This window comes from Ranitomeya variabilis, chromosome 7 (genome assembly GCF_051348905.1).
Source record: "Ranitomeya variabilis isolate aRanVar5 chromosome 7, aRanVar5.hap1, whole genome shotgun sequence".
Classification (NCBI taxonomy): Eukaryota; Metazoa; Chordata; class Amphibia; order Anura; family Dendrobatidae; genus Ranitomeya; species Ranitomeya variabilis.
In genome coordinates, this window is record NC_135238.1 from 52,303,985 (window position 1) to 52,318,109 (window position 14,125).

At 40.6% G+C, this 14,125-nt stretch overlaps 1 protein-coding gene across 3 annotated transcripts in view; it reads right to left on the reverse strand.

The window, feature by feature from the left end:
• TMC5 (transmembrane channel like 5) overlaps positions 1 to 14,125 on the reverse strand; it is a 100,815-nt gene that overhangs the window by 33,756 nt on the left and 52,934 nt on the right. For 2 of the 3 annotated variants that reach the window (XM_077275079.1, XM_077275078.1), the window contains exons 3-8: positions 12,008 to 12,195; positions 10,845 to 10,937; positions 10,348 to 10,440; positions 4,159 to 4,261; positions 2,354 to 2,441; positions 72 to 320 (exon numbers count right to left, since the gene is read on the reverse strand). In XM_077275079.1, coding sequence (XP_077131194.1) covers positions 72 to 320; positions 2,354 to 2,441; positions 4,159 to 4,261; positions 10,348 to 10,440; positions 10,845 to 10,937; positions 12,008 to 12,195 — 814 coding nt within the window. Of the gene's footprint in view, positions 1 to 71; positions 321 to 2,353; positions 2,442 to 4,158; positions 4,262 to 10,347; positions 10,441 to 10,844; positions 10,938 to 12,007; positions 12,196 to 12,504; positions 12,524 to 14,125 lie in introns of those variants that run through there. The other variant, XM_077275080.1, reaches the window with a different exon arrangement.

Below are 14,125 nucleotides of genomic sequence, written 5' to 3' on the forward strand. Positions count from 1 at the left end.
TTGGACACAAGGGTTCTTCTAGAAACTGTAACTTGTCATCTTGCTGAGAATTAACCTCTCTCCAAACTTACCGCTCCTGTTAGAAGCTCTAGACCCGTGAACGATAAGTTGTTGGGTGCCATGTCAACAAACTGAGGAATGGTTATAAAACTGAAGTTCACCACAAACGAGAAGATATTGAACATCAGCAGCCACTTGATGAAATTGAAGTAAGAAAGTATACTTGTCCCGAATGTTCCTCCTATGGATTTCAGGGTGCCTTGCCAAAGCTGGAGTGCCTCAAATACCTCTGACGTCACCTGCTTGGATCTCCGTAGTGACTGGTGAGGAAGACAAATGTGGAGGAAAACAACACAATTTTACAAGCAATGTTCATTCCTCAACCACCACTTCACTAATATTTTTAATTAACCTAATTCAAAGAATTAAAAGGCTTGCTCCCAAAAAATCAAGTTACCCCCTTTACTCTGGCATAGGGGTTAACCGCTGGGGGGCGTTAAGCCACTTGGACCCCAGCAATCTTGAGACTCTGGAACCCCAAAAATGGGGCTTTGCAACACTAACTGGAGCTGAGGCGTGCATGCTCGACCTCCATTCCATTCATTGTCTATGGGAGTGTTGGAAAAAGCCAAGCAGTTTGCAATGCAATCCAAGGGGCTGTGCATTGCTGTCCAGAGATGAGATGCACATGCTCGACCTCCATTCCATTCATTGTCTATAGGACTGCTCGAGAAAGATAAGTGCTTTGCAACGCTGTCTGGAGATGAGATGCACATGCATGACCTCCGTTACATTCATTGTCTATGGGACTGCTGGAGAAAGATAATAATTTTGCAATGCTGTCCAAGGAGCTATACAACACTGTCTGGAGATAAGGTGCACATGCTTGACCTCCATTTCATTTATTGTCTATGGGACTGATGGAGAAAGCTAAGCACTTTGTAATGCTGTCCAAGGAGATTTGCAAAACTGACTGGAGCAGAGCCCGTCTATTAACACCTCCATTCCATTCAGCCTTATTCTAAGGGTTCCAGAGCCCCAGTCTCGGGACTACTGGGGATTTCAGCAGTCTATCATTCAGCAGAACAGTTATTGTATCTTTAATTGAAAGGTTAAAATTCATATTGCCACATATAAAATCCTATTAACTTCATGTTTTTGCCCACTGTTTAGTACACTATAAATGTACCAATAGGGATTTATTATTAGACAGGGGAGTGCTTTTTGCTTTTAACTGGTATAAAACAGTACAAGAAAAAATTGAATTGTTCAATAAAAAAATATATATATACAGTATATATTTTGTAACATGGAAATCTGTTACAAACAATCTTCACAGGCATCTGTTTAATGATTATGTCATGAGCATTTCCATCTCATCAGCTTTTTATGATACATTATATGAATAAGTCCAAATGTCCAAAGACATACTGATAGGGAATATAGATTGCAAACCCCAAAGCGGACAGTAATGATAATTTCTGTACAGCACTGTGGAATATGATGGTGCTACAAATAAGTAAAATAAATAAAGCTATTACATAATTCCATTATGGCCTATGAGTGAAGGATATACAAACATATGCCAGGGGAAACTTTTACCCATAGGCTATAATGGCATCAGTGGATAGGGCATGATAAAGTTTACAATGCCTCCATAAGACTAGCATGGCATCTGTTTATGGGTGCTTCCATAAACTATCATGGCATCTGTCTATGGGTGCCTCCATAAGACTAGCATGGCATCTGTCTATGGGTGCCTTCATAAGACTAATATGGTATCTGTTTATGGGTGAGGGATGTCTCTGTTAGGCACAGTCAAAAGGAAAATGAAAACATAATAAAGACACATCCTAATGGTCATTAATATGTACTTGCACCTACAGGCAAATCCAGGTCTGACTTTTCCCTTTATAAAGCATGAATCATTTTAGTATAATAATTGCAGTACCATAATAGTTGTATAATGCTACATCTCATGGTACTTGATGATGGTAGAAAACACCTTGGCGAGCTACCAAATACATATCACAATGTAAAAACATAACTAAAAAGCAGAAGATGTCAAGAAGTTCTTCGCCATGGATGACTGTGAAAATCTCATATACTCGTCACTTATGTAGGACCCTCGTGTCATGTATATACGAGGACCAACGCTGCTTGTCTGTGTCCTGAATAGCATCACTACATAATGACATGTATTAGGGTATGGCAAATATTAGAACAACTTCTTTAAAAGTCCTTTTAAGTGTATGTACGTAAGATGTAGGGGACAGATGAAAGGTAATACGACCACTGACCCCTTTGATTTTACATGATTCATTTTCTACACATATACAAATATTCCACCTACTAATTTAATACTTTGGAGACATCCGACGCAGCAGTTTGTCTGCGAGACATTTTTTAAAGATTTCTGCTTCAGCTTCACAACCTTGCACCTGTGGAGAGTCATATAATAGTTCAAATCATTACTTTATCATAAGAAATGGCCTAAGTAAAAATGTAGAAAAACATATAAATGGTCACTATTGACCTTCAGTCAATTGATAGACAATGTAATAAATTAAAAATCTGCAAATCACTTTATTTAAAAAAAATCACTCCAAAGTGCAGCTGGCCTCTAGGTCCCTCTCTCCTGTCTAACTTGCTGTCTACTGCCTGTTTTCAAGTGTAATCTGTCCATCGCAGCAGAGAAGCCGAGATGGAAGTGGAGGCATGGGCATAAGAGAAAGGAGGGCTATCTTGAGAACAGGTCAATTCCTGTACACATTAAACTAGTATGCACACACAAAGGAAGATATAAAGTGGTTTTCTCAAGGTATTAAATTACTTTAATTAGTTAGTATGAACATAAGCAAGTTTGCAATTGACTTGCTTTTTCTATCTACTGTCAGTCTCCTGCTGTGAGAGCTTATATCTTTCATAGTTTACAGCTGGTTTCCATGGAGCTTGGCCACTAGTCGCTGCCCAGACACTTTCCAAGTATGCGCACTAGTTACATTACAGGAGAAAGTTAACTCCTAATATCTCAGCCAACTCTATCCAGCCAGTTGATTTCTATACAGCAGTTAGCTGCTCACCTCCACCCCCTCCCTCTCCGCTCCTGAAAAGTCGCTGTTATAAATCTTGCTAAATCACCAGTCCTCACCATTGAAAGATTTCAAAGCAGGTCTCGTAATCATGGCTCTCGCTGTCCTGAGTTGCCTGTTTGCTTGAATGCCCTGTTATCACTATTTGTAAATATAGTGATAACTGTGTAGACTCAAGAACAAAGCACAGACAGCTGAATGTGTTACAGCAGACCGTGTGCTGAGCTATTAATTCTACAGTTCTGCTACTCACTCAAAGAGGAGAAAACCTGTCAAAAACCCGGAAGTGAGGAGACTGCATAGCTCTGCGCTGCTCAAGAGGTAACTTGAGAATACCCCATTAACTTGCTATGAGGATGATGGCAAGAAGACCTTGCTTTCCTACAGGTTTTGTTCAACAGGACAGAGAGTTTCTGCAAAGAGGTTATCTTGCTTTGGAGCATCACAGATGTCGATGCATCTCTTCATGGAAGTATTTGGATGCTTAAAGGGGTATTTCTGCTCATTTCCGTGTCGGGACCTGTGATAGAGCAGTGACATGTCATATATTGATACCGATCAGGTCGCATGAGCAAGCAGCAGATATCGCGCCCCTATCCTATTCATTAGAGTAGGATATGTGTGCGATACTGGCTACGGGAGCATGTGACCTGGCAGATATCAGTGCAATGCTACTAGCCCCACTTATCTCCCAAAGTAAGAAATACTGGAAAATTAGTGATGACCATGGGATTCCAGAATTGGGGCCCTCAGTTATTAGTTTGTATCATTTACACTGCTTAGTTAAGAGTAGACTAAAATCGGAATATGAAGACAATTTAAAGGGTTATTCCTATCTCTAGAAGTCGGCAGTTATCCACAGGAGTGAGAAAAACCCAACCTGGTGTCAGGGTTGGGAACCACTGACCTAACCTCATGCAAAATACTTGGGAGAGCTCCAGTTATTTTGTGATGTGGGTAGTACACGCTCCACTTCGCTATATAATTTATTTTTAATCTGGAAAAGAATACTATGGATCATATATAACTTACGGTGTTCATGTTATAACTTATATTCATTTCCTACCTAAACTCGCGTTTCTCATTGAGACAAACTGGAATCTTCCGGACTTCCTTGGCTACGTCAGCATCAGACATTTCCGCTAGCTTTTGTATCAACTTTTCATTTTCTGATTAAATTGTGAAGCAAAAAAAAAGAAATTAATGTAAAAGAAAAGGGAAAACAATGCAAATTATGGACTCAAATACATCATGCAAGATGCATAACGATGAGATGGTAATAACATTTCCCTATACATCTTTTAGGCTGTATTCACACTGGTGAGGTTAATAACAGAAGGCATGACACGGAGCGAATCCAATGAGCGAATCTTTTCAAATAAGAATTTGCAAAGCTTTGCTTAATTTTGACGAATCTACATTGAAATGACGTGTGTAACACTCTGAGGTCCCCTAGGACTGAATTCAGCCCATTTCATGCTCTTTAATGTAAACAGTATTAGTAATGTCAAAGTGAGCTCACCATACAGTATAAGGCCATGGGTAAACACATAACTGTTCTTCACTGATGTGTGTACAAACTATCTGCATAGCTTGTTGAGTGTTATAAGGTTTATTCTCAAAATCTCTTTTGCTAAGATGTGATGTCATCTCACTATTCAGATTCAGCACTAAATGACTGCTGCATTCCCTGCCTCTGCTTTTATATAGGATGATATTGACTGATTGGCTGGCTATGCCATGTGATCTGACAGCTGGAAGGCATTATGGGGAAACCTGCACAGATGCACCTGAGGTCATGTGATCCTTCTCAGGCTAATGCAATCTTCTACAATATGTAAAATGGCAGCGGCCAAATTAGACAGTTTGCACAACTGTCGAGCGAACAGAATTGCTATAGACACAACACAAATTCTCATCTTTGGGCCTCATTCAGACATCCATTCTTCTCTTGTATGGGAAAATACAGACTAATTATCTTGATTAGAGTTTGATTAATGTGGTCATTGGTTTTTCTCAAACATGGAGAAAAATATAAAAAAGGTTTCTTCACCTTCTCCTGTGTGACAGTCTGTGAAAATTGGACTGCACTCGGATGGCATCCGAGTGCTGTCCTTTTTTTCTCACAAACCCATAAACTTGAATTGCCAGCACTCGGATCAAAATAGGACACGTTTCCGCAATTTTTCATAAATCACATAAAATCATGGACATGTGAATGACCCCATAGACTGCTATCACAGGTATGAATGCTATCGGTGAAAACCATGGTTAGCACTCGTACATGAAAAACGGACGTCTGAATGAGGTCTTAACCATAACCCACGATGACTCAGTTACAATGATGGCCAGAATTTCATTATCTGTTATTATCTGTAGTAGCGCCTTGCTTTTCCTCTACATTATCCTTTTACATAGCCAGCACAGTGCTTTTTAACTTTTTAGAACAATGCCCTATCTTGGTGAAGAAAATGTGACACCGCATTCTTTCCTTTTCATAATCTGAAAATAGTAAAAACAGGAAGAATCCCACTGGGATACATTTTTATCAGAATACTGGCTGGAAAAAAAGAGGTAATAACAATAATGATGTACTGAAATTAAATATATCGGCCTAGGAAATAGAGCTTTCGAAGAACACATCAGCCGTCATTACGAGGCTCCTAAAAGACTACAGTGCTTTGTTATATAAAGATCCATCACATATTTTAGACTAATTACTCATCCAGACATCCAGGACAACTTGGGACAACTCCATTGGGGGTCGTAAGGACCATTGTATTTTGTGTTGTGTGAAGAGGAAGAAGCAACTGAAAAGAACTTAGAATGGAAGAAAACATGAGGCCTTCTATTTCCAGGCATTTTAGTTTTAGGAAATGTGCTGTGCTTCTACAAGTATGAAAACAGCATAGGGGTAAATCTTTCAACTTCTATTAACCCTATTTCTGCCCACCTTTCAGACATTTGTTCACGTGAGTCCTTTGGGTCATTACTAGGGAAACCTGCAACATCATTGGACACATTACAGGGATTTCTCTTAGGGCTCGGTCGTGTGCTATCTGTATGCAAAATGGGTCCCGAAAGGACAGCAAGCTGACCGATACAAGACAATCGATAGTTCACATGAGCCGTCTGTACACATAGACTGAAGGTCTGCATTGGTGGTGACTCTGAGTGAACATGCTGGGATAAGGTGTTATCGGTGCTAACCGAGTGACTTCGGTATCCTCGAATAATATGTTCAAGTCCCCGCGCCTGCATGTTTCGTGGCTAATCGACAGGCGCAACACATGCAGAGACTGCTTAGCAGAAAGGCAATTATTAAGATAGAAAAATGTATTTGGCCTTTCATTAGTTCTTAAATTCTTCACATAAAAAATGGATGCCATACAAAGGTACAAAACGGACATGTATTTTTGGAGTACAACTTATTAACTGAAAATAAACAACCTCAAAATAGAACATTAAAAATTAATCACTTTAATTTTTCCTTGTTTGAATATTTTCTTCTACTCGAGAGTGACCCACAAAGAAATAAATATGCTACTTATAAAAGGGAACTTGTCAGGTGGGATAAAGTTATTAACCTGCAGGGTTAGAAAGGTGCCCGGCCGTAGAACTGACAGTGCAGCACCCGGGAGAAAATGGTCTTCTCAGGAGCTGCCGGCTTTCTGTAAAGTGGTGCAGGGCAGAAGTCACGAGTCATGACAGAGCTGCCGTCCGGTTTCGCTCCGGCACTTGACAGAAAAGGGGTGTACCAGTCCCAGTGTGCTGCATGGGACACCAGGTTCTTTGTAACAGTCAAACTTTTACTAAACAGTCCAAATTCATCAGGTGGTTACAGGTGAGATAGGACACAATCATTTTCCTCCTCATTAGGGCAGAGTCACACTGCCGTATTTCTCGTGCAAGAATTGCATCACACTGCATGGACTGGCCTGGCACCTCTCCTGACCTGAGCAAGACAGCGTAATGGATTACTATGCAGCTGTCAAGCTCAGGTCAGGAGAGGCGACAGCCAGTACAAGGTTTACGATGCGATTCTCGCACAAGAAATACGGCAGTCTGTCTCTGCCCTTAGGACAACTCTTCTTCAGCTCTGTTGTTAGCTCTTCCTGGACTACCCCTTAGCCCACTGATCCTGTCAGACTCAGGAATTTCTCGTCTACCTCAGCAGTGCACCCAGGACCATCCATCACCTTCCATATATGCAGGTCCATGTCTATCTTCCACTGTGCTTCAGAGGACACGATGTGCCCGGCAGCCATTATGCTAGACCTTAGGCTCTGGACATTACAGGAATGACCAGTCGGGATCCCAGTAATGCCTCCCACTGCCTGGAACAAGCGACACATGCTGTCCCTAGCAACCCACTGCACCTGAACTTGGCCTTCGCTTAGCAGTTCACTATCTCTCACTGAAAGCCCTCTAACCAGGAAGTGCCTCCCTTTTTATTGACACTAGCGCCCACCCACTGGGCGAGTTCTAACCTTAACCATTTCCTATCTTATATGCTAAACCTTTTATCCTTATTCTATATCCTATGCTATCCTAAGCTTATCCTTATACTATTTTCACATTATGCATCAACACTTTATTTGCTATACATCACTATAATACATTACATTAGACACACGTCACTTTTAGATATAAAACCGTACAACGGCATTCATATAGTGCATCTGTTGTCTTCAGGGGCAGGAAGAGAGTAAGACAGTCCACATCCCTACATTTCAGTCATACAGGTGTGCCGGCTTGGCTACAGTCACTTCTTACAGCAATGGGAGCGGTGACTGTAAGCACACGCCGGCACTCTGACTAAGAGCTCATGGTGCAATGAATTATTGCATAGCCTGCTGTCAGTCAAAGTACAGGGAAATACTTACAGTTGCTGTTCACACTGCTGTAAGTGATTACTGCAGCTGCACTGGCACACTTGTATGACTGAAAGCCAACGGCTCCCGAGAAGAATAAAGTTCCGTTTCACCCGGTAAGTTGGCTTTCAGTACGGCAGCTGGGCAGTTTTCTAACTTTATTACGTCGCGGATTAATGCCATCTCTGCAGATTAATAGTGATTTCTGACCTGACATGTTCTCTTTAAATTACAAAAATTCATATATGCCTTTCAGCTACAGAAAAAAAGCAACTTCAGAATACAATATTGTCAAAAAAAGAAAATATGCTTTGGGCTTTAAGGTCAAAAGAACCCTAGTCATGAAAGTGATAATCAGCTGTACTGACTAAAAAGTCATCAGGAGCAAGCATTGTGTAAACCTATGACTTTTGTTAGTAGACATAAGTCACACTGATAAGGAATAATATGGCTTTAAAAGGTTATTCCCTTCTTCATATAAAGCTTGTAAATACAAGAAATACTCAGTCAGTCTTTCTTGAGATTTAAAAAAAAAAAAATCTTTTGTTTACAGCTCGTTGCTTTGGAGACCGACCACCACTACGAGACAGCAGAAAATGCTCAGTGTTTATACTCCCTTTTCTATTGAGTTTGTAAGCCTTGCTTTGAAGCTGGCCAGGATCCAAAGAGCGCGCTGTTAACTCTTAATCCCGGGCAGCTTCAGTGCAGTACTTATAAGCTAGACCGCAGTCATGGTCGGTCTCCTAAGCAACGAGCTGTAAACAAAAGAAAAACAATAATATCTAAAGAACGCTGCAAATTTTAATAATCAGCAAATTGCAAAACTACTATGTGACAATATCCATATATGCAGATGGGAAAAACCTATTGTAAAGAAGGGCCCAAAAGGAAAAAGGGGCCATTTTCACCTCTAAAGCAGTATTTAAAGGGGTGCATTATGACGAACTATTGGACTGCAAAGGGCCCCCATACTGTTCTTGCTCTCTTCTGTCTCAGTCCTCCCCTGTACGCATCAGAACATCATATCTAATGATTTTTTATGATCTCGTATTGTGACCTGTGACCTAACACAACTGTTGCCGGTTTAAAATTTTCCATCGCTGGTCACGAATTGAAATTGACTCACTTGTAGTGTTGAGCGATACCGTCCGATACTTGAAAGTATCGGTATCGGAAAGTATCGGCCGATACCGGCAAAGTATCGGATCCAATCCGATACCGATACCCGATACCAATACAAGTCAATGGGACTCAAGTATCGGACGGTATCCCTGATGGTTCCCAGGGTCTGAAGGAGAGGAAACTCTCCTTCAGGCCCTGGGAACCATATTAATGTGTAAAATAAAGAATTAAAATAAAAAATATTGCTATACTCACCTCTCCGACGCAGCCTGGACCTCACCGAGGGAACCGGCAGCGTTGTTTGCTTAAAATGCGCGCTTTTCCTTCCTTCCGTGACGTCACGGCTTCTGATTGGTCGCGTGCCGCCCATGTGGCCGCGACGCGACCAATCACAGCAAGCCGTGACGTAATTTTCAGGTCCTTCTAGGCATTCAGTATTTTAAAATTACGTTCCGGCTTTGTGATTGGTCGCGTCGCGGGTCACATGGGCGACGCGACCAATCACAAGCCGTGACGTCACGGGAGGCAGGAGACGCGCGCATTTTAAAATGCGCGCGTGTCCAGCCTCCCGTGACGTCACGGCTTGTGATTGGTCGCGTCGCCCATGTGACTGCGACGCGACCAATCACAAAGCCGGAACGTAATTTTAAAATACTGAAGGACCTGAAATTACGTCACGGCTTGCTGTGATTGGTTGCGTCGCGGCCACATGGGCGACACGACCAATCACAAGCCGTGACGTCACGGGAGGCTGGACACGCGCGCATTTTAAAATGCGCGCGTCTCCTGCCTCCCGTGACGTCACGGCTTGTGATTGGTCGCGTCGCCCATGTGACCCGCGACGCGACCAATCACAAAGCCGGAACGTAATTTTAAAATACTGAATGCCTAGAAGGACCTGAAAATTACGTCACGGCTTGCTGTGATTGGTCGCGTCGCGGCCACATGGGCGGCACGCGACCAATCAGAAGCCGTGACGTCACGGAAGGAAAAGCGCGCATTTTAAGCAAACAACGCTGCCGGTTCCCTCGGTGAGGTCCAGGCTGCGTCGGAGAGGTGAGTATAGCAATATTTTTTATTTTAATTCTTTATTTTACACATTAATGTTGTTTCGATACCGATACCCGATACCACAAAAGTATCGGATCTCGGTATCGGGATTCCGATACAGCAAATATCGGCCGATACCCGGATACTTGCGGTATCGGAATGCTCAACACTACTCACTTGACATAGTCTATCTGGACATAACTACTCACCTTGTTTGTTGCTATTCTCTATCTGCCGCTCCAGGGAAGGGTCTACTCCTACGATAGTTGAAGGCCTTAGTCGTATTAATCCTCTTTGGATGACTTTAAAAGCATAAAAAAACACAATTAAAACTGTTCTGCAAAACAAAAATCTTCCGTAAGCCATTAAAAGTAAAATTAATGCATTTGATAATAGTACTTCACAATACCGTTAAATTCTGATTAGCAGAAAAACTATGGGATTTTTTTTATTTTCAAGACATTTAGAAGCATGAGGTTTAGCAGAAATTACCTCTGTTATTCCCAAAGGAGTGTGAGGACCGGTCAAAGGAATTGTATATATTATTTGTGCATGCCTGATAAATCAAATATTTCAGCCCTTTTTGATAAGCCCATTTTTTTATATTTACAGCAAGCTTTTAAAATAGCTTTTATTGCTATTACTTTTATTAATTAGAAAAGGTTGATATAAAGGAGGAGACGATTAAAGTTAAGCGTATACATACCTCCTTCTGACACATCAATTGCACTATCGACATCCTGGTCTTCATCAAAGTAAGGAGACCTAACATTTGAGTCATTTTCAAATGAAGGATTATCTAGGAAAGAAAATTAAAATATAATAAATGTGCATCACAGCCTGGAACAACATTTGTGGAAATTACTATCCCCATACTCAGGCTTGGACTGGCCCACAGGAAAACAGAAGAATCCTCCGGTGGGCCCCTGTGCAGGAGTCGGCCACCACCCTCTTATATGAGCAGCACTTGGCACTATATACTGGAATCACTATGTACAGACAATGGCGGCATCTTATTCATAGAACAATCTACCCAGTTCATTGTTATATAAATTTGTGATTGAAGATAATACCACATGTATGTGGCTGAAAAGTAGGGCCCCGGGGGTTGGTTACTGGTGGGACCTTGGCACCCCAGTCCGACACTGCCCATACTGATATTGTATGCTGTGACTGATGACATATTTCAAAACTGTGTTAAGGACAAAAAAGCATCTTGCAATGCAAATTTCAACACTTAGATGATAAATTAAATACTGCATATAGACAGAATACAAGTTGTCCGTGATTTGACTTTTCCACAGTTCTGTAAAAAAAGAAGCTTCAGGCAAAGTCCACAGTTTATTGCTGTTGGGAGAAGGCGCCTTCAAATATGCAAAGGAAAAATGGTCCAAAATTCCAGTTGAGAGGTGTAAAAAGCTTGTAGATGGTTATAGGAGGCGATTGATTGCAGTTATTTATTCCAAAAGACGTGTAACCAAATATTACATTGAAGGAGCCAACAATTTTGTCCCATTTGGGGGTTTTGTGTGAAATTATGTCCAATTTGCTTTTTTTCTGAGTTTTTTTGTGTGCACACAAAAGAAATAATAACAACACCTGTGTAATTGCAATAATTTTCTGGGAAAAATAGATAATTTTCTGGAAAAATTTCAAGGGCGCCAACACTTTCGGCCATGATTGTAGGTGCCGGTTGTGCAACAAAGCCATCACCGGCCATTTATTTATGGGTGACTTACATGCACATCACCATTGGAAGGGGATTAAAAACACATCATCCTTATAGATGTCCCTATAAAATGCAAAACAATCTCAACATTAAAAAACAGTGTTCATTTTTTGTTTTTTTGTTTGTTTTTTTTTACTCACAGTGCCCAACGCTGTAGGGCTCGTCTGATGAATGGGGATATCTGGGTATTTGCTGATTATAATCCATGTCTAATGTTACAGCATTCATTGGTGCCCGATTTCCCATCCAGTTTCTCCTCTGTGCTGGATACTTGTCATCATCTTCATATGGGTTGTTGTGAAAGGGTGACTGCTGCCTGTAGGAAGGCCTGTATGTGGTTCATAAAGAAAATATGGAACTAAACAATGTAAAAAAATCACAACCACCTCAAGATTCACTCAATAAACATGTAAACACTGTATGTCTAGGCCTAGGGCATCAGAAAGAATGAAGGAGTGGCGGCCATTTTGTGTGGTATGAGGTAACACCTATAAGATGGCCTCCGTTGCTATGCAACAGCCTGTCGCTTTACAAGCAGCACATCAATACAGTTTTAGGAAAAGTTTCTGAGGCCGCCACAACACCATAAACCGCCTTCAAAAGAATGTCCGACCACTGATAATGCTGCAGAAATTACCGACATTACAAGTCCATTCAAGTGTATGAGTGACCCTGTAATAAATGGTCGTGTCATGTCCTCCAGAGCAGGAGCTGTTCTTTGAGACGTCTCCACACTCACACGTATAGGCTACTACACTTTTTGAAACCTATGTTTTGTGTTTTTTTTATAATGGCAGACACATATTTTTCCTTATTATTCAATTATATATATAGTTTTAACCCATTAAGAACACAAACTATTTTGTTTTTACTAATTATTTCCTCCCCTTCTTCCAAGAGTGGGTGTTGCTTTTATGCCATTCATTGTGCAGTAACAATCACCAGATAACATGATTCTTCAGGTCATTACGATTATGGAGATACTAGACTTATATAGATTTTTATTATTATTTAAATAAAAAAAAAAATTTTTTAAATTAAGTTTAAAAAAAGTTGTGTTTTTTGTCGCTATTTTACCTAGATTTGTCACATTTGTAAATATTTTTCTGTCAAGAGAGCTGCATATAAAATGTTTAAATTGCCTTTTATTGTATTTTTGGGGGAAAATGTGGAAACTGAAAATGGCCATTTTTATTTTTTCTTTCTTTACAGCATTTATTTTGTAGTTTAAATAACTTTATATTTTGCTACATCAGACTTTTACGAATGGATCAACGCTGGATATGCTTTTTTTTTTTTTTTTAAATGGGGTATAGGAGGTTAGTTTGCATTTTAATGTTTATTTTTTATTTTTTTTTACTTTACATTGTATATTTAAGTTTGCGATCAAATATTGCAATATAAAGTGAAAAACAAGGTCTTCTATGAAGCTCAGCCTGTGGCAGCCAAGTACCAAGGTGGCTTCAGCAAGACCTTGGCTACCATTGCAACCAATTGATACCCTGCAAACGTGTTGTAGGGTGCCTCTGGGACCCCCAATAGACAACCCACTGTGCCACTTAAATGCAGAGATTGGCAGTGGCATTTATGTGGGTAAACACCAGCGACAGAAGCTAGCTCCAACTGTTGGTCTTAGAGTCATGTGCTGGTTTTATTACACAACTGGCTCGCTCCATACATCTAAATATTCTTTTATTTTGATGACCCATCCTGAGGCCACATTCACAAGTTCAGTATTTGGATCAGTATTTGTAAGTCAAAACCAGGAGTGGGTGAGAAATACAGAAGTGGTGACGTGTTTCTATTAGGCCATGTTCACACGTTCAGTATTTGGTCACTATTTTACCTCAGTATTTGTAAGCCAAAACCAGGAGTGGGTGATAAATACAGAAGTGGTGACGTGTTTCTATTATACTTTTCCTTATACTTTGGCTTACAAATACTGAGGTAAAATTCTGACCAAATACTGACCGTGACCTAAGGGTTAGATCATCAATGTGAAAGTAGTGGCCAATAGCCGTGGCCAAATTGATTTCTAACAAATCAAAATCTGATAGCTATGGCTGCAGGACATGTAAGAGGTGAACCTAGGACAGGAGAACATAATAAATTATAATTTTTTAACCCCTTCATTCCCTTTTGTTTATTATTCTCTGGGGTGCGGAGAGACCTCAGAGCATTAAAAACACCTTTTCAGAGCACTTACAGTTCTGTCTGAATCAAATTTTACAGCCATTTCAGATGAACTAGGCCTGATA